Source organism: Mirounga angustirostris, unplaced genomic scaffold (assembly GCF_029215605.1).
Source record: "Mirounga angustirostris isolate CCGP_5_RB_7025 unplaced genomic scaffold, mMirAng1.0.hap1 SCAF_7, whole genome shotgun sequence".
In the NCBI taxonomy this organism is placed as follows: domain Eukaryota; kingdom Metazoa; phylum Chordata; class Mammalia; order Carnivora; family Phocidae; genus Mirounga; species Mirounga angustirostris.
Window position 1 is genome coordinate 115,008,693 of NW_026991715.1, and position 24,316 is coordinate 115,033,008.

At 37.1% G+C, this 24,316-nt stretch overlaps 1 protein-coding gene across 4 annotated transcripts in view; it reads left to right on the forward strand.

Annotated features, from left to right (window-relative positions):
* The window catches only part of ARL15 (ADP ribosylation factor like GTPase 15), a 407,565-nt gene that overhangs the window by 153,787 nt on the left and 229,462 nt on the right, over positions 1 to 24,316 (forward strand). For all 4 annotated transcript variants that reach the window (XR_010413275.1, XM_064596702.1, XM_064596701.1 and 1 more), the window contains exon 3: positions 4,285 to 4,344. Coding sequence is in view for 3 of the 4 variants with exons in the window: in XM_064596702.1 (XP_064452772.1) it covers positions 4,285 to 4,344 (60 nt within the window). In the remaining variant the exon portion in view is untranslated. The remainder of the gene's footprint in view (positions 1 to 4,284; positions 4,345 to 24,316) is intronic.

A 24,316-nucleotide genomic window follows, 5' to 3' on the forward strand; every position in this document is an offset into this window, starting at 1 on the left:
AATCATATTATGTGCCTCTCACTGGCATACAGGGTATACTGCACAACCTTTCTCTGGTAGGGATTATTGCCGCCTTACTGGGGGACAGACCTAAAACAAAGAAACTGATACGTAATTATCACTGAAAATTACATAGACGTACTGAGTCTTGCAAGAACATGGATCCCCCAAAATCACCCTATTTGAGGAACGCCATGGAAAGCTTGCCTGATGAAGTGGAGTTAAAACTGCACCTGAAGGATGAAGACTTTGCCAGAGGGGCAAAGGGCACCGACGGAGCAGAATGTGCAGAGGCCCCGAGTTGGAAAGGACATAGCTTGTTTTAAGAACTGAAGATGAAAATGAGGGGGAAATGATACAAAATAAGCCTGGGAAAGGAAAAAAGAACCAGACCAGGTCAAGCCTTGTTGGATGTTTTGAACTATACCCTGAGTAGGGAGAAGCTACCCGTAGGTTTTAGCCAGGGGAGTGATGTGAACAGATGTGAATTGCAAGACGGTCACTCCTACTGATGTGTGGAGTTGATTGAGCAGGCCAATGCTAGATGCAAAGTGTTGAGTTAGGAGGCTCTTGAAGTTGTCCAGATCGTGGTGGTGGCTTGGTCAGAGTTATGGAGAGAAGTGGACCTATTTGAGAACTATTTTGTAGATGGAATTGACAGGAATTAAGAGAGGGAAAGGAAGTGCTATGGAAGATGCTAGATGTTTAGTCTATAAAAGTCCTCAAATGTTTTCATTCTGTAGGTTTAATTTTTACCACTGCTTTCATGATATATCAGACCTTGAGACCGCATGTGACCTTGACTGGGAGAAATTTAAAGCCTCTAGTAGTCAGCTGTTGACTGTTAGTATTCTGAAATTTTAGCTTTATTTACTCAACACTTTATAGCACTGAGTGCCATCTGTTCTCATTTACACATGAGGAAACTGAGGCACAGAGGGGTTATGTTACTTGTTCAGTTGATAACGGTAGAGCCAGAATTGGAACCCAGCTATTCTTTCTTTGGACCCCATGCTATCCTGGTGGTTTTTATTCCTCAAAGCAACCTTTGAGAAAGGTATTTTGATGGTTTGACCATTATATCCCACTAAATATTAATATTTCTCCCTCCTTCCTTTGACCTCATCTAACCCAATGTAAAGGAATAAATAAGAGTTGATCTGATAGTCACCCTTCTTGGTTGCCCTTCTGGTGAACTGAAAGTGTAGCTTTAAATTTTAATTCTTTTTAATCCTTGCAAACATTTAGAATGACTAAAAATTTTTTAAAAATTGTTTCTCTTCCATGTGTAGTACATTTTTCTTATTTCCTAGACTGATTATGTAGACTTTGTCCTCTGAACATTCATTACCACGGCTATACTGTAAAAATGTGAAGACAGCAAAATGGAAGACTGTATATACCTTTGCAGTATAAATCTAGCCACACATGTTCTATTTGGAGAGAAAACGTGTGTATTCTGCAGAAACATTTATATGCCTATAAATAGCATTTGCTTAGCGTGAACATTTGAGGACATTTTTGCAGTCAATTTATTATATCTGTGAGGGTTAAAGAGGGTAACAATGGTATAATCTGCCTGTTGGATTATAAATTTCAAAAGTCGTATTTTGCATATGGGTGCAGCAATTTCTGGAAGGTTTTTCCTTTCCTTGGGCACCTGCATATTGTCAGCTTTTAAGAATCACAGCAAATTAAATATCGCTGATGTACTCCATAACTGTGTCTTTGTCAAAGTTGGGGCCTTTCTCATTTCTCTGGAAAATCCATACTGGAGTTGTCCTGAACATAACCACTAATAGACTGTTGAGCATTTGCATAGAGCTTTTTATTTTCAGGATTTCACAATCATTGCCCTTTAATCCATATGACACCCCTGTGAGGTAGGTAGGTACATTCAAACATCCACGTCTCCTGCAGGCAAATTTCGGTGCCAGCAGGAATATTGTGATTGGCACTGACTCTCCTTAATTTCCCAGAGGCCAGACACCTGGAGAGGCTTTTTCTGCAGGCTCAAGTACATGCCAGTGCTTCAGCCACATGGGGCTGCCTCCTCATTCCTTCTGCTATTTTACTAAGATTCAGTGACTGCATGCACCATTAACCGTAACGCTGTGGTGACTGTGTCGTCAGTCTGCATAAAATCCACACAGGAGGGGTATGTTTTGGAAGATTCCTAGAGGGCCCAATGAACATTCACATTCTATACCACAAATTTCAACTGTTCACACTTCTGTCACTCTAATAACGGTACTTTTCATTCAGTGGTAATATCTGTAGCTCCAACTAAGTATTTAGATTAATAAATAAGCCCCCAGGATTTCTCTTAAGAGTCTGTAATGTATTCAGGCAGGCAAGAGACATGCATAGCAAATGGTGAAATCATCAATACAGAGCCAATTGATAGAGAATGCTAGCAATCATGTATTGTTGTATGCTTATTTGTATCAGGCACTGTGATAAACATAATACATACGTTATATATTTTTATAACAACTACATGAGGTAGATTCTATCAGATTCTTCATTCCCAATGAAAGCCAAGGCTAGTAGGTTGCCCACCGTCACAGAGCTGATTTGAACCTAATTCTGACTCCAAAGTCCTTTTTTTAACCATTAGGTAATATTCACTGCCTGAAGTGGAAGATACTATATAGAATTTTAAAGTGCTAGGACAACATACAGCAAAAGAGTGGTAGTAATAGGGCAGAATATAAAAAGATACATACTGACTTCTGTTTTTATACAGTAAAGCAGAACCATGTAAAAGAATTGTTCTTTATCCACAACATACAGTGTATCTTTTTACCTTTCTAGGCACCTATCATTATTTCATAATTTGCTTCAACTAAAAGTATTTCTATATCTGATGGTGTTAAGTCATCATCCATTTTCTAAGAAATTATCTTAAAATTGCACATACTAATGTGTAAAACCTTAGATTACTTAGGTGGTTGGAAATGACTGAATAAATTAACTTTTAAAAATTAGTAGGGCTTTGGGGCATGTGGGTGGCTCAGTCGTTAGGCATCTGCCTTCAGTTCAGGTCATGGTCCCGGAGTTCTGGGATCAAGCTCCACATTGAGCTCCCTGTTTGGCGGGGAGCCTGCTTCTCCCTCTCCCACTCCCCCTGCTTGTGTTCCCTTTCTCCCTGTGTGTCTCTCTGTCAAACAAGTAAATAAAATCTTAAAAAAAATTAGTAGGGCTTTTAATTGAAAAAGTCCTTGTATAGGGGTGCATGGGTGGCTCAGTCGTTAAGCATCTGCCTTTGGCTTGGGTCATTATCCCAGGGTCCTGGGATCGAGCCCCACATCAGGCTCCCTGCTCCGAGGGAAGCCTGCTTCTCCCTCTCCCACTCCCCCTGCTTGTGTTCCCTCTCTCGCTGTCTCTCTCTCTGTCAAATAAATAAATAAAATCTTTAAAAAAAAAAAAAGTCCTTGTATATAGCAAAACATTCAAATGAAACAAAAAGAATCTTATATTTAATAAACAAGAATCTTATATTTAAGACCTCCATGTCCCCAGTTGTCCCAAGAATCCTCACTAGTTTGTTTCTTGTGGATTCTTTCAGAAATAGTATATTTGTTGGTGTATGTGTGTAGGTATGTATAAGCGTGTATGTTGTAACTGCTAAGCTTTTATACTAAAACCTGTGAACCAGATATGTTGAAGTAAATCATGACTTGAATGATAATAGTTAAGTTCTAAATATATAATAAAAAAAACTATACTCTGAATATATATTGTAATAGAAATCACTTACTGCATGTATTATAAAATGTACATAAATAGACAATTACAGGTGCACTTTTAAATATATGTATGATATTAACCATGCTCTTAAAACTATGACATAAACCTATGTAATTGTAATATAAGATGGTTGTAATTTAGTTACCTTACTCTCTAGAGTTGCTTAGTTATATGTGAGAGACAATTGATTTTAGGAATTAGATGCAAAGGTCCTCATAGATTAATATTTTCTTTGAAGTTTCTCTGTACTTCCAAATTTCTTTCTCACTACTGGTAAAATTTACAAGTTACATAACATATTAAAGAATAGGGCAGTATTTTGAAAAAGTGTTAGATTTTGCTGTAATAATCAACTATGTTTTGAAAATTTGAAGAGGATAATGTGTTATCAATGTGTCTTGAATTGTTTCCTGCATAAATACAAAGCTATGAAAAGTAGCTCTTAATCAGTCTAAAAAAGGCTTTGAGCATTTTATGCATTTTTAAAAGAAAAGCTGCTAATTCCTTTTTTATGTTTTTGTTTAATTTTAGGTTTTAGTATAAAAGCAGTGCCATTCCAGAATGCCATCTTGAATGTAAAGGAACTTGGAGGTATAACATTTAAAATCCTTTCTGTGTCTGGCTTAAATTTGTGCTAATTCGGTATTAATGTTAAATGTAATTAAAAAATTGTTATTCTAGCAGGTGACTCATTTTTACCTTTTCCCTTGGTAATAGAGATATGTCTTTCTCTTTATATATGTTTTAAAGGTTGTTGAAGAGTTCTAAGTAATAAACTTTTTTTCTTTTAATTAGAGAACCATGCTAGTGGTTCTGTTTCATACACTACATATTCTTTGGTTTTATTTGTTCAAAACATTTATTCCTGATCAAAAAGTATGAAGAAAATTTTAACATAACAGAAAGATAAGCCATACATTATGCGGGGCAATGAACTATATTTTAGAGTAGTTTGTATTCATCCTCCAGGTTTTATCGTATTCGATCTTTTTAGAATGTATTTGTTCCGATAATAAATCTTTGCCAGCGGGTTCTTTGCTGGCCAGGCACATTTATTGGTTAGGCTGTACCCCAAACTATACATCACTCAGTCTTTCGTTACACCCTCTGTCTGGGATTTTTTGGTTGTGCTTTATGTCCGTCAGGGTCTTAACCCATGTAAATAGGTTAACAAAGAAATCAGTCAATTCAGTGAACCTACTAAATTCTCTAATAGCACAGGCAAATGGTAAGTGCTCTGAAGTTCAGGATCATATTGGTGAGTTTAATGACTTAGAAGAAAGTTCTCTTCCATCTCTTTAATCACTTTGTGATATTGACCTTCCCCCCCTTTTTTTTCCTAAGTTCATTCTAACTGACCTATTTTTAACTTGATGCAATTGAAACACAAACTTTATTCCATTTTAATAGTGTTTGATGCCACCTTATTTTTATCTCCCTAATGTATTAGCTCATCTTCTCAGGTGTTTTAAAGAGCTGTATCTAGGACAGGTTTACTTCTGCCAGTCTTTTTGTATAGCTCCCTTTGACTTTCATAGCATTAATATTTAAATCAACCGTGGCTGATAAATTCTGGTTTATCCTTTAAGGCATTTGATTTTGTCATATGACTACAAAAATTCTAAAGCATGAGTGTTTTTAGCATGGAATCATTTTTCTACATAAAAATTTTTAAAAGACTGCTCTTTTAGGTTGAATATTTTAATATTACTTTGTGGTTTCTAGTGACTCTGCTTCTCAGTGACCAGAGAATTATAGTCAGAGGATATATTGTAAAAGTCCATGGGAACAAAATATATGGTTTGAGAATTTTATTGGTTTTAAGTGTGGTTGATACTTCATTAAGGATTTTATTACTAGGCTAGACACAAAACTTTTATTGAACCCCCTCCAGGTGTAAGAAACTGTTGATTAATTGATAAAGGCGTTTATTATGGATGTTAGTTGGACGATACAGATAGTGAATGTGTCTGGACAATTGACGTGAACACTTCAGGGAATTTTTGTAGCCTGGACTCCGTGCCACTGTAACACTGAAATTCAATATGATAAAAGAAAAATTAGAGGACAGGGGTGTATAAGGTGGGAATCTGTCTGTTCCCAAGCAAGGTTTAATTTTGCTGAAAAACCTCTGCCCTAACAATTGCAGTAATGGACATTGCAGTAATGGACATTGCAGTGAAGAGAAAACCATAGAGCTTGGTGCAACGTTTTAGTTCGTGTGATGGTTATTCTGTGGTAGTTTGAGATATAGGTAAAAGGTAAAACTTCCAGGACAACAGGTCCAGGTACATGAGTTCCAGGCTAATGAGGATGTGTTTGGCATGCAGTATTCTACCCCCTCAATTTTAGTCATTCTATTTTCAGTCAAGAGACTGTTTCAAGGAGAAAGTGATTTTTCTGAGTAGAATCTAATTGTGCCTTCACTAAGTTCTTTATTTAAAAATATTTTTTTGAGGGTTGTGTGAATCCAGGGAAAAATCTTGAAATCAAGGGAGAAATTCAAGAAGATAGATGGCAGAAATAGCAATACTGAGTGCCACAACGTCACTGACGTAGGGAATGCTAATAGCTCTGCTTACTGTAGGGGTAATTCAGGAGATTGGCATGACCCCTGCTCCTCCCTGCCAGGAGGAGTACCACTCTCAGATGGTTCTAAGGCTCTCCATCATCCCGCTTTCAACCTTAAGTTTCTCACTTGTTCAAAATAGGAAGAGGCATGACCTTTTGTTCCTTATCTAGTAAGAAATGGAATGAAATGAATTAACAGTGACCAGTGGAGTTAAATGGAAGTCACTTTTGGGAGATCTTCGTAAGAAACTTTGTTTATATATATAACTTATATATAACTTGTATGTATAGCATATACATATATAGTTCTATGTTCTCATCAGCTTTCTCTTAGGAGAGTGTTTCCTACATCTTTCACCTAAAAACTCTTAAAATTTTCACTCACATTTTTCTCGTGTGGTCTTTTCCTACCATTCATGCAATCATTCTAGCACAGTTGTATATGAAGCATGATTCTAGGAGTTGAGAATGAAAGATATTTAAAATACATTCCCTGTCTTCAAGAAACTCATGATTTGATTATGGAGACATTCATGAAAACAAATACTTGAAAGGAATGAAGTTTTTTTGAAAATGAAATTGTGTGTTGGGGGGGTAAGTTCAAGGTAAGAGGTGACACAAATATAGGCATAATCAGCCCAGCCTGGTGGTATATGGACAAGCTCCATTTTCACTGTTTTGAGAATGACTTGCTTTCCTCGAGTTAGCTCTCACACCCACCAGGCTGCACTGATGATGCCTATATTTATGTGAAATTGAAATTCTAAATGTTTTTTGTAATTTTTTGCTTATTCCCATTTCCCTCCAGTGAAGTTCTCATTTCACTTTTGCAGCTTCATGCCTAATAAGTAGGTGCTAGGACTGTCTCACAGATAATGAGACATAGGACAGCCAGGCACAGAGACTGAGGGACTTGATCAAGGTTATTTGGAGGAGGTGGATGTCCATCTGAAGCACTTAACCAGTTACTCTCACATGGCACATTTTATCCCGTGCCTGGAACAAGAGAAGTGCTTCCATGTGTTACCTGCTGCTGCTTCTATCATTGATTTTCTGACTCTCAAGTCCAACTCTTGTACGCCTCGGGTTCTGACTCTCAGTGCTAGAGTCCTGCTTCCCTTCCCATCTCTTCAAGATTGGCTTCTGAATCAGTCACAGTCTCAACCTTCCAGTCTATCTCGAGGCTTATACAAACACATCATTTTCATATTTTTATTCTTTTTATTTCATTTATTCAACAGATATTTATTAAGTACATATTGGTATGCCCAGGCTGAGTTCTAGAAAGTGGCAGTTACAGTGGCAAGAGAGGCACAGTCCTTGCATGGACGAGCTATTGGACACAAGGGAAGACTCTTGTGTACTTCTCTCCTTGAGTAAAGCCAAATATTGCTATTTACAGGCCTAGAACGAATTCCTGGGTTAATCCCCTCAGTACTTGAAGGGGTTTTTAATACCATCCAGCACGGCTGTTCTGATCTCTACAAAGGACATTCTGTAGTATTGCTCAGTGGATTTGTTTTTCTTGTAAATTCTTTCATTTGGGAGGTTTTTGTTGAAACTAATCTAAATCCTTTTTTAGTTTTAATTAATTACTCTGCTTGTCTTGTGCTCTTTATTATTCTGGATGTTGTGCAAGACACCTAGCAGGATCCTGAAAAGACAGAAAGATGAATCTTTCAGCAAATGTCCCTTCTTCCTATTAGAGGAAGCCCAGCCATTCTGTAGGATTCTAGGCGAGTCCATTTTCCTGTATCTCTGCTTCCTTTTCTGTAAAACGTAGTAATAATAGTTCCTGCATTATGTATAACCGTTTGTGAGGACTATATTAACGTAAGTCAGCTACTTAGAAATCGCCTGGCCTATAGCTAACAGTTTTGGAAGATTTATATTCTAATACACCCTTCCCCTCCCTCACCCCCACCCCCTCAAAAAAACACCTTTCAATAAAGCCTTGTCCCCAAAGGCTCGAGAAATAACCCAAATCACACATTGATTGCTTTTCTCTTTGCGGTCATGCCTTGCTCCCTTGTGGACAAGATGATCTTCCTTTTTTTTTTTTTAAATTTCTATTTTTAATTCGTTACACCTGTTTAAACTGAAAAGTCACAGGGAAGGGACCTCCTCAGAGTCTTTGGGTTAGCAGCCTCACATAGTTTTTGGCAGTACACACGTGTTAATATTAAATGTTTTTGTCCCATCTACCTTATCACTGTTCCCTTTGGTTTCAGTTTCCACCTGAAAAATCTCTTCTATCATGTCTCTTAATTGCTTTCATTCTGTTTGGCTTTATGTATTGTAACCACATTACTAAGGTGAATGAAGCATCTGGCATTTAGTTGAGTTGAAAGCACCAGTCCTGATTCAGTGATCTTACAGCTCTGGTAATTTTTCCTTTTAGAAATTTCCAGTTCTTAAATCTACAGATGCACTTGGAGATATTTTTCTCTTGATTTTGAAATTGCATTTGCACATTGATAGAGCCCAAAGAGGAAATTTTTCATTTCTTAACACATTTGGTTTGTTACCATGAATTGATGAGGATCCAGACATCATAATATTCCGTTTTCTTTCCCTAACTGAATTCTGGAATCACAATTGGTTTTGTCAAATGACTTGTTTTCTCCTTCTGATAGTCTAATGAGTTATGTCTGAGTCGTTTCCCCACCCAGTAAACTCTTTGGCAGTCTTGTCTTCCCCGTTGATACTCGGAAAGGCAAAAGCTAAAATGCAGTAAGCTGTCTTTTACGCTTCAGTATTTGCTGCTAGTTGTCAATCAGAAAGAAAGTTCATGAAGATTTTTGTTTGCACTTTATTTTTTTCCTCTAAAGACAAGACAACTTATTTCTTCAGAAGGTGGTGAGGGTTGTGTGGAAAAGTGCAAGTTGTGTTCACTTACCCATTTACTTCAGCCCATGCAATAGTGATTGAATGATTTTTAAGGATTGTCAGCTAAGCCATTTTTTTTTTTTTTTAAAGGTTGCTTCTTTCAGCAGCCAAGCTGTTATATGAAACAGATGTTGACTCTGTCCTGTTTCTTTGTTTGCCTGGAGGAATACACCACCTCCTCATAGTGAAAGGTGCTGTTTCTTTGTATCCTGCTAGTTATCTTCGGGTGCTGTTAATCTGTCCAGGTTATTTGCATTTCTTAATTTCTCCAGAAACAGTACAGGGCAAATTTCTTGACAGGCAACCCAGGGGGCACTGCTGCCTGCATCTTTTTAATTTCTGCTTTCTGTACCCAGGCCATTTGATGTCTTTCACCCAAATAAAGCTTTCTTCCTTCAGAATCTTGCATTAAAACTTAATTCAGAAGGAAGAATAGCTCTATATTTCACTTGATGTGTTCTCCCAGTTCTATATATACTATGATTATTGCCTCCATATCCCCACTACCACCTCCTATTTAAAAAAAATAAATTCCAGCTAAATACCTATGAATTTAATGTCACTGCCTCTGAGAGTCATACTATCCAACAGACAGAGGAAGGAATCAAGACCATATAAACAAAATGGTTTTCTATTAGAAACAGTGTAGGTAGTCTGGAAAACATTTTTGCCACATTGCTTGAAGGGACACGTGTAGTTAAAAGATTGCTTGCTGGTGTAGGAGAGAACAACTTGCCATTCAAAAACTCTTCTCGACGTCTCCAAACATGGAATTCTCTGGTGGTGGCAAGAAACCATGATGCTGGTAAAGGAACATGACAGCACAGAGTGGGGGCCAGAGGAATTGTAAGGGGGGCCCCCTTACAGTCATGCTACCAGCTAAATTATAGTCAGCTACACACAAGTAAGTGTGCATATTCCATATCTGTTGTATAATTAAGGAAGAAATGAGGTTCAGCAAGTAGAGTGTGGCCTCAAGACGCTCTGTCCCTCTGCGCATTTGAACTTCTTGTTGTTTTCTTATCTGCAAAATGTAAGTTTTAATAAATCATCACTACTTATTTCTCAAGGGATTGGGCTGGAAAAGAAATCTTCAGTTGCCTAAAGCTCCCCAAGAGATGCTTTAAGATGCTTTAAGATAGACAGTGGTATTTCCACTAATTCTGTTCTTATAGTTGTGGTTCCAGTGTGATATGTAATATTGAATGATCGAAACTTCTTGATAGAATATTGTTTCCTTATCTAGGAGAAGAACCAGATCTTTCTGGAATGGGAACAACCAGTTAACTCCTGGCTCTCTGAGCTGTGTACTTTCTCACTGAGGCTTAGCTCTACTAGGGGAAATGATATTGGTATAAAGCCAAGTCACTTGGATGGGAGTTGAAAGGCCACAGCTATCTGAATTGGTTGAACAGGATCCCAGGGTGGTGGTATTCAAGCGTTTTTTACACTTGCTAAGGGAAAACTGAGCCAAACAGTCACAGAGCCAAATAAATGAATCTGGGGACCCAAAAGTCTGTTACTGGCTGATGTAGACCTGACCTTAATTTTTGTTTTCTTCTGGAGAAATGCCCTAGGACATTTTTTTTGAATTTGCCTTCCCAGTCATAGTTTTGTATAGTACTTAACAATCCACTCTTCTGAGACTGTATACATATACACACACACGCAGATGTATAATACGTACACACATAAACACATGAATACACACAATGGTCAAGAAACTAGTGTCCTGGCCTTTTGATGCGCGCCCCCCCCCCCCCCCTTGAGAAGAGGGGTTTCATGTGCCTCTAATGTAGCTCCCTCACCCATTGATTCCTGTTTGGGGCAGCCAGGTCATATCATATCTTCCAACTCTACTGAACTTCCTCACAGAACATTCATGCTGGGTTCTGAGCTTCCTAACCTTTAGAAGGGAATAGATATTTCTGTTTCTCCCAGGGGTTGCCATAATAGCAACTAATTTTCATCGTGTATTTGGTTTCAGCGTGGTATTGCAGCAACAGCACTGTAAGTCGAGAGACCAGTATTCTTCTCTATCAAAACAAGCCATGGGACATTGGGCAAGCCTCTTAACTTTTCCAAGGCTGCTTGCGTTTCTAGCAGCTGAGGATGCTGATAACCATTCTTCTGTTTGATAGAACAGAACTAGTTTATTTTTATAATCTTGAAACCCATAGTATCTACTTCACTGTGGTCCCTAGGAACCATAGAGCTCATCTTTAACAACTATGCATGATTATAATGCTTTATTTTTTCTCTTTTCATTTAACCTGGACTTCCTCTTTTTTTTTTTTCTTTTTGGTAGAGTAGACATTTCAATAAATCTGTTTTCTTTTTGTGTTTGTGTGAAACAGGTATACATACATGAAATACGAACTAATACTAAATGTGCTGCTTACTTCAAGAAGCATTACAGTCTGGTACGGGAAATACTATAATAGGATTGTGTGCAAGATGCCATTAGGATCATATAGAAAGGATAAAGGAGACATCACAGAGGAAAAGACAATTTAGAAACAGTCTGGGACAAAAGTCATGGAAGTGGCAGTGGGTTTGGTCTAATCTTGTTTCATCCATAAACCAAGTTCACTGTCAACTCCTTGACTTGTCTCATCTGTTTTCTTTTCCTAGACTCTTTTCCTCTGTAATGTCTCTCCTTTCAGTATGATCTTAATTGCATCTTGTACTTAGTCCTGTTACAGTATTTAGCATACCAGTCCATGAAATTAGAAAGAATTGAAAAACACACTGTAATCTTAAGGGTCTATCATATTGTGATGTAAAACGTATCTGCAATTCCAAGCTGGAGAGAAATTTGCCAAGTTATGCCCCAAGATAGTGGAGTAAAGCTAGACCCATCGGAAGCAAAATGGTGTTTTGTATTAAATTCATTTCAGTAAATACTTAATAAATACTAACTACATGCCATCCCCTAAAGATATAATCCCCACGTGTGCATGCACACGATCACGAGCCCATTTCTTTGGATATTTTGATGGGAGAGTAATATTGGCCATAAAGATTATGGAAGTTCATAGAAAAGATTAAACAGCTTTACTAGATTTCTGTAATTAGAATGGCAGCTTGATAGTTGTTCAAGAGGTAATATATTGGTAGCTGTTCATTTCTTATCAGACCAGGTTGGTTCTCTGACCTATCCTAGAACTGAACAAAATAGAACTGGTTAGATTTATTTTGAGGCATTATAAATGTGTTGCTTTTAATTTCTTAAGGTCCAAAGTATTATCAAAAAGCTCTATACTGAAAATGCTTAATTATTTTAATATTGAAATTCACTGATACTTTATGGCATCATTGTGAGAAGTAATGTGAAGAATATCGTCTAAAGTTAACTTTTTAATACATACATTAATACATAATACTTATGATTGAAAATTGAGGGTTGATTTTTTTAATGTCTATTCTCCCTCCTTTGCCACAATCTCATAAAATGACAAAAATCAGAAAACGATTATAAGTTAAACCTAGAACACAGATTTAATCTGCAATGAAGAAAGGAAAGCATGACAAAGACTGAGATATAGGCCATGGAAACATGAAGTAGAAGGAGAATTCATCAGGATTATTAATAAGTTTATCAAAGTTATTAATTGGGGCTTTACGTTTGGAGCCATGCCTTTATTTTTCTTCTCTCCTTGTGTTAAGTAGTGGATAGCAGCTGTGTTTACCCACAAACTAAATCTTGGAAGTGGGTGCTAGACTCAGGCCAAGGCAGAGTCCTAGTAATGTACTGACTGCCAGGTGGGTTAGGAAGCCCACACACACAGGAGAGAAGCCACTCGTCTGTCCCTATTAATCACTGAAAGTAGGCAGTGGTTAACAAAAGAGCTGGCAAACATAGCTTCTTAAAAGATAAGTATATAATCACAGCATACCACAATATGAGGGAAATCAGCACCATCAAAGAAAGCTTACCCCATCAAAAGAAAAAGTACCTAAGGACCTAGAGGTAATAGAGTGATCAGAAGAAGACATTCAGAGAGATAGGTTTTGTATTCATGAAGAGGAATCTAATGGAACTGGGGAAATGAAAATTTAAAGTGACAATATCCATTGACACAACTCAGATGTAAATTAATAAACTAAGGACTGAGCTAGGGAATTTCCTCAGAATACCCTGCAAAAGGACAGCTCTGAGAGTATGAGAGAAAATTGAGGAGACCAAAGGACTAGTTAATAGAAGTTCTAACATCCCTCTAAGAGGTGTAAAGGGAGAGTAAAGAGAAACTGTAGAGATTAAAATAATCAAAGAAAATAGAAAAACCTCAAATGTGAAAAAAGACTATTCAAATTTAATGGGTCTTCTGAGGCCAAGAAAAGACTTAAATCTAGACATATTGTGAAGAAAAATCATTAATTGTAATCACAGGAACACACAAGTGAGTTATTTCTAATTTCAACATGAGAGATGTCAGTCAAGTAGAGAGAATCAGAGAATGTTTTCTTTAGATTATAGATTATAATTAAAAGAAAGATTGACGTTTAAATATGTATCTTTAAAAATGAGAGTAAACACTAAAACAGTGAAAGTAGGATGATATCTACATAAATACATTTTTAAAAAATCTGAAAAGTTACATATTCAGCTATCTTAGGGAATTATCTTAGGGAATGGAGTGAGTTCACTGGGATCAAATAGAATTTGTTTTTTCTTGTGTGAACTTTGTTCATGGGTTTTTTTTTTTTTTTTTTAAGATTTTATTTGAAAGTGAGAGAGAGCGAGTGGGGGGAGGGGCAGAGGGAGAAGCCGGCTCCCCACTGAGCAGGGAGCCCAACGTGGATCTAGATCCCAGGACCCTGAGATCATGACCTGAGCTGAAGTCAGACACTTACCCGACTGAGCCACCAGGTGCCCCATGAGAATTTCTTTTTAAGAAATAAAATTTAAGAAAATATACTATAAAGATAGAAAGCTAAGGATATTTGATAAATTCAGCAAAATACAAAAATGGAAAAATAGCAAAATTAATCGTATGAGACCTGGAAAACATCCATACATCAGTAATCAAAATAAATGTAAGTAGATTAAATTCCCCTTTTAAATGAGTGGCATAAAAACTGATTATAACCTATTTAGCTATCTCTGGTTATAAGAGACACTTCTGCAACAACAAAATGCAGCAAGGTAGAAATAAAGGGATAGAAAAGATATCCTTAAAAACCATTGAAAAATAATGCAATATATGTTAAGAAAAAAAGAAGAAGAAGGTAGCGGGAGGGGAAGAATGAAGCGGGGGAAATCGGAGGGGTAGACGAACCATGAGAGACGATGGACTCTGAAAAACAAACTGAGGGTTCTAGAGGGGAGGGGGGTGGGAGGATGGGTTGGCCTGGTGGTGGGTATTGAGGAGGGCACGTTCTGCATGGAGCACTGGGTGTTATGCACAAACAATGAATCATGGAACACTTCATCTAGAACTAATGATGTAATGTATGGGGATTAACATAAGAATAAAAAAAAAAAAAACATTGAAAAGAAAGTACCAGGAGATGAAATTCAAAACAAAGAACACTAAGAATAGAGGGATTTTCATGTTGCTCTATTAGGATAACTGAGTAATCATGAACCTTTACATATTTACCTACATAATTCTGAACTATATAAAACTAAAACTAAGAAAAATGTACGAAAAAGCCAACAGGTTCACAATCAGAAGAATTTATCCATACTTTCTTTATAAGACAATAGATCAAATAAATAAAAATACATGAAGGATTTAAATAGACAATTAACAAACTTGATCTAATTGATAATTACAGAATTTTACACTCAAGTAGAAAACATGTTCTTTTAAAATACACCTGAAATTTACATATGACCATGTATGTTTTCTGACTAAAATCCAATAAAATTAGAAATTAGTAGCAGATAGACAAAAATAACACATGAAACAAGATTTAAAATCACCCTAATCTTGGATGCTTGGGTGGCTCAGTCAGTTAAATGTCTGCCTTTGGCTCAGGTCATGATCAAGCCCTGCACTGGGCTCCCTGCTCAGTGGGGAGTCTACGTCTCCCTTTCCCTCTGCCCCCACATCCCACTTGTGCTCACTCGTGCTCTTTCTCTCTCAAAGAAAATCCTTTTTTTTTTTTTTAAATTACCCTGAGGCTCCTGGGTGGCTCAGTTGTTAAGTGTCTGCCTTTGGCTCAGGTAGTGATCCCAGAGTCCTAGGTTCGAGCCCCACATCAGGATCCCTGCTCCGCAGGAAGCCTGCTTCTCCCTCTACCACTCCTCCTGCTTGTGTTCCCTCTCTCGCTGTGTCTCTCTCTGTCAAATAAATAAATAAGATCTTTAAAAAAAAATCTTTAAAAAAATAAAATAAAATAAAAATTAAAAAATTACCCTAACCTTATAACATGTAAAAAAAAATTCAAAATAGATCCTAGACCTAAATATAAAACCTAAAACTATAAAACTTCTAGAAGAAAACTTAGGTGATCTTTGTGACCTTGGGTTAGGCAAAGATTTCTTAGATAAGACACCAAAGGTATGATCCATGAAAAAAAAATTGGTTAATTGGATTTCATAATACTTCTGCTTTTTGAAAGACACTACTAGAGAATGAAAAGGCCATTTATTGGCTAGGTAAACATTATTTGGAAATCATGTATCTGATAGAGAACTTGTATCCAAAATATATAAAGAACACTCAATAATAAGAAAAGAAACATTTTAAAAATGGGCAAAAACTTTGAACATACCTTTATCAAAGAAGATATAAAGAAGGTAAATAAGCACATGCAAAAGATGCTCACCATCATTACTTATTAGGGAAATAGAAATAAAATCACCACACACACATTAAAATGTCTAAAATTTAAAAGACTGAATATATCAAGTATTCTGGAAAGAATATGGAAGAACAAGAATCTCCTTCACTGCCAGTAGAAATGTAAAATGGTACACTTTGAAAAACAGTTTGGCAGCTTCTTAAGATAAATGCAAACCAATCTTATAATCAAGCCATTCCACTCTTGGAGAAACGAAAACCGATGTTTACACAAAATACTGTACATAAGTGTTCATAGCAATTTTATAATAGGAAAAGTGGAAACAACCCAAATGTCTTTGGTTGGTGAATGGATAAATAAATGTGACGTATCCATATAAGGAAATCATATTCAGCAATAAAAAAGAAACAACTATAGATACATGTCATAATATGGATGAATCTCAAATTATGCTAAGTGAAAGAAGCTAGACAAAATGGAACACATAAGGTAGTATTCCCATATTGGGATAAACTCCTATCCCATTTATAGAAAGTACTAGAAAATGCAAACTAATAATTAGTGCCAAAGTGTTTCAGGGATTACCTGAGGGATAGGGACAGGAGGCTGGGGAGGGATGGAGTGGAGGGATTTGAAGCGTCATGAGAAAATTTGGGAGGTGATGGATAGATACACTTATTATCATGATTATGGTCATGGTTTCACAGATGCACATGAATCAAAACTTACCACATTGTATATTTTAATATGTGCAGTTTATTATATATCAATTATACCACAGTAAAACTATTGAAAATATTCTGTACTGTTAGAAATATCTCTGGTCAAAAGCATTGAAAATATGTTTTGTGAAGAACTTATGGTCCTTCTCTTGGATTGCTTTCCAGTAACAAGTTATTTTATTTGTGTTTTTTTTTGTTTTTTTTTTTTAGATTTTTATTTATTTGCAAGAGAGAGAATGAGAGACAGAGAGCATGAGAGGGAGGAGGGTCAGAGGGAGAAGCAGACTCCCCGCCGAGCAGGGAGCCCGATGCGGGACTCGATCCCGGGACTCCAGGATCATGACCTGAGCCGAAGGCAGTCGCTTAACCAACTGAGCCACCCAGGCGCCCCACGAGTTATTTTAAATAGGCTAAGTTAATATCCATGGTTTAAAAAAAGATAAATGTGACTGGGGAAAGACTTCACAAAGAAAAATATCCATTTCTGGATGATCATATGTAGCTGAATTGTTAAAATTAAGTATGTAGGCAGTTAAACTAAGATTAAGATGTTACCAAATCTATCAATTTAATGTGTAGATTTTAAAAATCTTATTGCTAATAAAAGAAGACAGATTGATCTGTCTGTGCACAGCAGCATCAATTAATCAAAGAAATTTATATGACAGATTCATTATACAAAGAGTGAGAGATTTCTCAGAATAAACCAGTTGTGGTTCATTCCATAGGGATACTCAGAACCATAGTGATACAATTCTCTTTCCAACCTTAGCAGTTACATTTATGAAAAATACTGTCAGTGATTATGCAATGGGTAGGACACAGGTCTTACACAAAGTTGGAGGTTGAGGGGGGAAGAAAACAGTAACACTAAAGCAAACCAATATATTAGAAGCCTCAGATTCCAAACCACATTGGAATAATTCACATTTTAAGAACACATTTTGTGTGTAGGGGGGTGAAATATCCCTTTTTGTTCAGGAATCTTTACAGCTTTAAATCAATCTGCTTGACCTGATCCTAGGCTATCCAGATGGCACCTCAGGTTAAAGTTTTCCAAGCAGACCTTATTGTGGCATAAAAAGTAATGTATTTTTCATTTGCATTTCTCTTTTTTTCATTTTTGTAAGTCTCCGCAAAATGCCTGGTCAAGATTGGTATAGGTATGGTTGTTGGTAATATTCTATACATAATAAGCTAAGAAAGTAGAACATAACCTATTTTCTCTCTGTGTACTTTGCCATTAGCAATCCCAACAAGTTCTTTTGGGGCCTGCCATGTTCTTTAAGGTGATGGTATTTTTTAAATTGGGTGTGTAAATATAAAACTTTTCTTTTTTTTTTTGGTTTTCTTTTTCTTCCAAAGTCCTCTAAATAGATTTAGGTGTCAATGAATTTTTCCTCTAATTAGATTGTATCTCAGTAAGTAAGGATGGACCTAATATAAACTGCCATGTTAAAAATGCAGGGGCTTAGTTGTCAGTTTAATATGGGGCTTTACAGTAGATAATAGATAAGCATGTTGGTATTCTTTTCAGTATGGGTTGTCTTTGATGCTGTTACTCTTTTATGTATGATTGTCTATTTTTACAATTATTTATCAAGTTGTAGGACATTAGATCTCCTTGGGCAGATAAAAAATCTCTTTAAGTGGTAATTTGGTAAGATCCAAAATGATTATGCCTTAAATTTAGAATCTCGAAAATACCTAAAGGTTTTAGGTGTATCTCTGAATAGACTTAAAATTTCTTGGTTATTCTAGATTCTACTTGTGTCAGTAAAAAAAATCCTGAGAGACTCAGGCTGAATACATTTGACTCTGCAGTCTTCTTAGTTCTGGGTGAAAATGAGGCTGGGCAACAGCAGCTGAAATTTTAGAATGGAAATGTCAGATTGCTCTTTATCCTCCAAAATTGGTAAATATAAATTCATTTTCTCTCAAGGTTCCATCAACAGTTTGTTTTCCCTTTCTGAGTTTGTTATGTGGGTTACCACCATAAATTTTAAACTTGCTATGGATTTGGATGAGGACTCAAAAATCAATTACGCTGGGGGAATTTTGACAGAGGTGTATCAGGAATTGTACTGTGAATAATAGAGCAACACCAAACCCAAGAATCTTTTTATTAGTGGTTACTTTTTAAAATTTCTTGGAGGTTACTTTGTTTTTTCAGATCCTTGAAAGAGTCTATGTTTGCAGGAGAGCTGAGAGGAAAAGACCCCAAATCCAATCCCATGTTTCTACCTAAAATGAAAGAGTAACAGTTCACGGCCAAATAAATGGGAAGAACAAATACAGATGAAGTTCAGATACCTAGGTGGAAGATCCTTTTTTTCTAAATATTATCAGCCTTTGCCATGGCTCGTGTGTTTTTGTTTTTTTCAAGCAACTTCATCTCTCTTTTTAAGGTCAAATGCCTTCTCGTAGCCCTGTTCTAGGTAGGCTTGATGTTTTGGTGTTCTGAGCCTTGGAACTTTTTCATAGCCGTCCGTTGTGTTTCAGGTATTAAACATCTTCTTGACTTCTACATAGGACCCTAACTGTTCCTTTATCCTGTTACTTCCTGGAACTAAGACAGCATACAGCTTTCTGCTTGGATGAACCTTTCCACCCATGTCTTCCTTTCCTTCAGATTTCTAAATTGTGTTTCCCCTCTGATCAGCAGAGGAAAAAAGGAAAAAGGAAAAACGTCAAGGAACTATACATGTTAGTTTTCCCTGATTTTTTTTTTCCCATTGTAATTTGAAAGAGGTTGTAATATAATTATTTTTGGGTTTTCTGTTCCATCTAATTCTTCCTTTCTCTAAACTGATCACAATTAGAGGGTAAAGGTATTTATTTATTTGCATTAGGGAGTGAGGGTATGAATTTAACGAGTCTTGAAAGGTTTTATCTACCAAGTCTTTTGTCTGAGACTAATGGTCAACCTCCTTCCCTAGTAATTTCAAGTCATGATTTAACAAAATGAGACAATTTGAAAACAAAGTTATATATTATATATATTACATAATATATATTATCATATATAATTGTATATCATATATATATATTATACATTATTTTATGCAAAAAGCATTGAGTGCTGCCCAGATGTAAAGATCTAAATAGTTTACTTCATTTTGATTATTTGCATACAGTACACTGTGGAAAAGAATTCTCTTTTAACATGGTGCTGGGATTTTAGGTTAATGTGATTTTGACACCACCATGACACCTCACCACCATTATCATCCCCAGATGCGGAGATTTTGCAAAAATCAATAGAATGCTAGTCATCTGTCATTTACAGTATTACTGAGATTTTTGTTTTAAGACTATACTTTCAGGGATCATTTCTGTAGTTCGTTAAGATTGTACAATTGTACTCTGCTTTAAGAAAACCCTATACAAAAATATAAATATACACATTAGTAGGTTTTATTAAATAATATGTAGTATTGTGAAAGAATTATTGGTTTTGTAAAAGGTTTCACTCCCAAGTTTTCTTGAAGGTATTGAAGTCCCAATATATTTTAAATTATTTGATTAAATGTTATCAAGACCATTTCTAAGGCATAAATTGACTCTGACATTCTCTTTTATAAATCTTAGTTACTACAGTGTTTTACTAATTTCCTTGTGCTACTTTTCTTTAAAAAACAACCTCTCTTGGGGCACCTGGGTGGCTCAGTCAATTAAATGTCTGCCTTCGGCTCAGGTTATGGTCTCAGGGTCCTGGGATCGAGCCCCACATCAGGCTCCCTGCTTCTCCCACTGCCTGCGCTCCCCCTGTTTGTGCGCATGTGCTATCTCTCTCTCTCTCTCTGTGTCAAATAAATAATATCTTTTTTTTTTTTAAGATTTTATTTATTTATTTGAGACAGAGAGAATGAGAGACAGAGAGCATGAGAGGGAGGAGGGTCAGAGGGAGAAGCAGACTCCCTGCCAAACAGGGAGCCCAATGCGGGACTCGATCCCGGGACTCCAGGATCATGACCTGAGCCGAAGGCAGTTGCTTAACCAACTGAGCCACCCAGGCGCCCCTAAATAATATCTTTAAAAAAAAAAAAAAAAAAAATCCTCTCCAGAGGATGCTAGTCTATTTTACTGAGTTTGAAAATCACTGCAATCTATCATGTGCAGCTATCACTTACAACTTTACCTTCAGTTAAATTGTTTTGGGAAAATTCTCCATCAGCTGTTATGATATTATAGTCTTATATACTCGTTCATTCATCATCTGGGACAAAGTGTCTCTGTGAAAGCGGACAAGAGGAGGAAAGAAAGAATGAGTACAGGAGAAGAAAATCTAGTTAAAGCATACAACCTTTTTTTTTTTTTTTAAGATTTTATTTATTTATTTGAGACAGAATGAGAGAGAGAGAGAGCACATGAGAGGGGGGAGGGTCAGAGGGAGAAGCAGGCTCCCTGCCAAGCAGGGAGCCCGACGCGGGACTCGATCCAGGGACTCCAGGATCATGACCTGAGCCGAAGGCAGTCGCTTAACCAACTGAGCCACCCAGGCACCCAGCATACAACCTTTTGAGGTGAAGCACTGATTCTTTACTCTATTTTTATATCTCCTATCTTAACTACCCTGGTCTCATCTTGGTTTGTTAGTTGGAGAAGCTGAACTGTTAACCTTGATGGGCAGTATGGCTATTAAAGTTTTTATTTGTATTGTTGGTTTTTCAAAGTTTTGTCTGTTCTTTTTCGTCTGGCTCTTAAGACAGTCTAGGGCTGGGGTACCATTTTAAAAAGAAGTCACCTGAGAACAGAGAAAAATGTACGGCTTACCAGATGATACCCTGGAGTGTCGAGCCCCATAGCAATATAGTGTGAGCCCTGAGGCCGAAAGGAAAGACTCAGAGGAGCATGTTCTCCTTGCATAGCGTCCCTTTCTGGAAATGTGTGCAGGGAGTTCAAGGGGGCAGGTCACCAGAGGAGGACACAAGGGGGCAAATATAGGACAGCTGTGTGCATCCTTTGGCCCATGTGCTGACCATATGAAACCTTCTCTGGGCCTGGAAAATGCCTGACATGGCTAAGCTAGAATATATCACTTTGCTGGCTCCTGGCACCGTCCTAGTTTTGAACGTGCAGCGGATGCTGTGGCGCTGTTTGTGGAACAGCCCACAAGCTCTCTACCGCAGTTCTAAGTCGAGTTTTAAACAGAACATTGTAGTATCTGTAGCTGGAAGGGAGCTGTTTGGAGCTTTGTCACTGGCAGGCAGGAGTGTAGTGACCGAAGAAGAGAGGATTCTGGGGCCAGTTTTGGACACAAACTGAATCAACTAAAAGGAACCCCGGGCAGGACAGTCTCCTGTCTGGCTTCCCAGTGAAGTCAGAGGGGACAGTCCTGGCAGTACTGTGGATGTGTATGCTGGGATAGATATAAACAGCAAAACGCTCAGCCCCGTGGCTATAAAAAGAAGTATTTTTTTCTTTTTATGATATATTCGTGGCTTAAGAGCAGGCAGTGAATTTTGTTGAACATTTATTCCTCTGCAGTTCAAAAACCAGAATTCTATCTGCTTGTGCGCTTAAGCTCTTTCAGATGTTTTTATTGTGTAACATTGTTTCCAGATTCTTCTTTCAATGGATGTTGTTTTTCTGCCCCCCTCCCCCCCCCACCACCAATCTGTTAAAAGATCAGTTTGTGTGAATCTTGACACTGGGATGCTATTTCATGGTTTTAATTTGAATGTGAGTTGTTGCAGCTGGAAGCATATGATTAATGGCACAGACTTGTTTGTCGCAAAAACAGATGATATTTTACATTTAGTCAAGATGCATTGAAAAATTGCTTGTATTACACTGGACGTAAGTCACATTTTAATTCACTTTTGAATTCTTGTGATTTGAATTATTCTGAAACCAGTAGATGTGTATCTGTGGTGATAAAACTGGCTGTTGCAGGTATTTGAAAGGTGCTTGAAAAACTGCATATTTTATATACTTATAAATGAACTCCATTGTTTGCTCATGTCTTCTTTTTATAATATATAGTTCATTAAATAGCCAAAGCTTTTTTGCTGGGAAAATTGTTTCAAATCAGTCAAAAGTCTGGGAGTGAGTGTAAAAAAGATGGAGGGTATGGTTATGGAGTTTAAAAGTTTGTTCTTCTTGATTGTCTATGTATTTTTATGTATTTCGGTAGTGTACCTACATCATAGTGGGCAGCTCCTGGTTTCCCATACCTGCGGGCATGTGCAGAGTTCTGGCCACAGAAGACATTAACTTACCTCTCCTCCGCCATCACTCTGGGTTTGGGTGTATTTGCTGCAGTGACCCAAGCATCCTTCTCAAAAGCAGTATCAGAAAAGTTGTGTATGCAGTTTCCTTCAGAAATGAGTCTCACAAGTCATTCGAGGCAAGTTATAGCAGTCTGCCCTCCAGTTCTTTCATCATATAAAATAACATGAAACCATACGTGTTAAATCAGATGTTACTTAGTCAAACTGGTTATACTGGATAGGAATTAACTCTTTTCCCATCCCCCAGGTGTGGCTATACAGTATCTGATTGAATGCTTCCATGGTGAGGAAGTCCATGTTTCAGAAAGTATGTACTTACCTGCCATGTTGGAAGAGTTTTAATTATTACAATTCATTATCATTTGCCAAAAGGGAACTTTCTGCTTCTTTGAAGCTAAAATGAATCCAGTTCTGCTTTGTGGGGCATGCTCAACAAATGATATATCTTCTCTAGACAGTAATTCAGAAACATGAAACTTGTTATCATATATTCTGGAAGATCATTTTCCATGCGAAATATCTTTCATTTCTTCAGTCATTTTCTATATTACATGGTGTCCAGGTTCATCTCCATCCTTGTTGCCACCTTCTGTGGTGGTCCCTTGTAAAACATGTATCCGGAAGCATGATGTTTTAGATGTGCTCTGACTAGTGATACTTCCCTCTTTCTTTCGAATACTTAAATTTCTCTTAAAGCCAACAATCTGAGCCATAATACCCCATTGGTTCACGTTGGATATGCTCTCAAAATACCCAGCTGTTTTAAGTCACAACTCTTCTGTTCTTGCCCAGTTAATTTTTTTTTTTAAATTCCAAGTTCCAGACATTACTTATATCTCTATTAAATTTCATTATGTAAGCACTGGCTCATTGTTCCAGCTTGTCAGGAACTTTTTGACTTTTTTTATTCTGTCATCCAACATATTAGCAATTTCTTTCAGCCTTGTGCCATCTGTAAATCTTGAAATGATACCTTTAAAGTTTTTACTCAATTAAAATGTATAGACATGTATCAAATTGCCTACTTTGTGCCAGTCTCATGCTCTCTCCTAGGGATAACAAGAAGACTAGCATGTACTCATTCCTTTAGGGAGCTCACAAGCTGTGAGGAATAATAGACCTGTAATTATATAACTATAATGCCCTGTGATAATTGCTGTAATAGAGTTATGTGTAAAGTGCTAGGAGAACCAAGGTTGGTTGCAAATCATAGAAGAACCAACACCTTCCATGGCACAGTTCCATGAATTTTTGGATGTGGCTGTTAAATCGCTTATAATGCTGCCTAACTACTGTCATCTGATTTACTTTTTCTTTCTTGCCCAAGGATACAGCAAGAGACTTGTAAATACTTTGCTGTAATGATCTCATACTACGCTATTCCCAAAA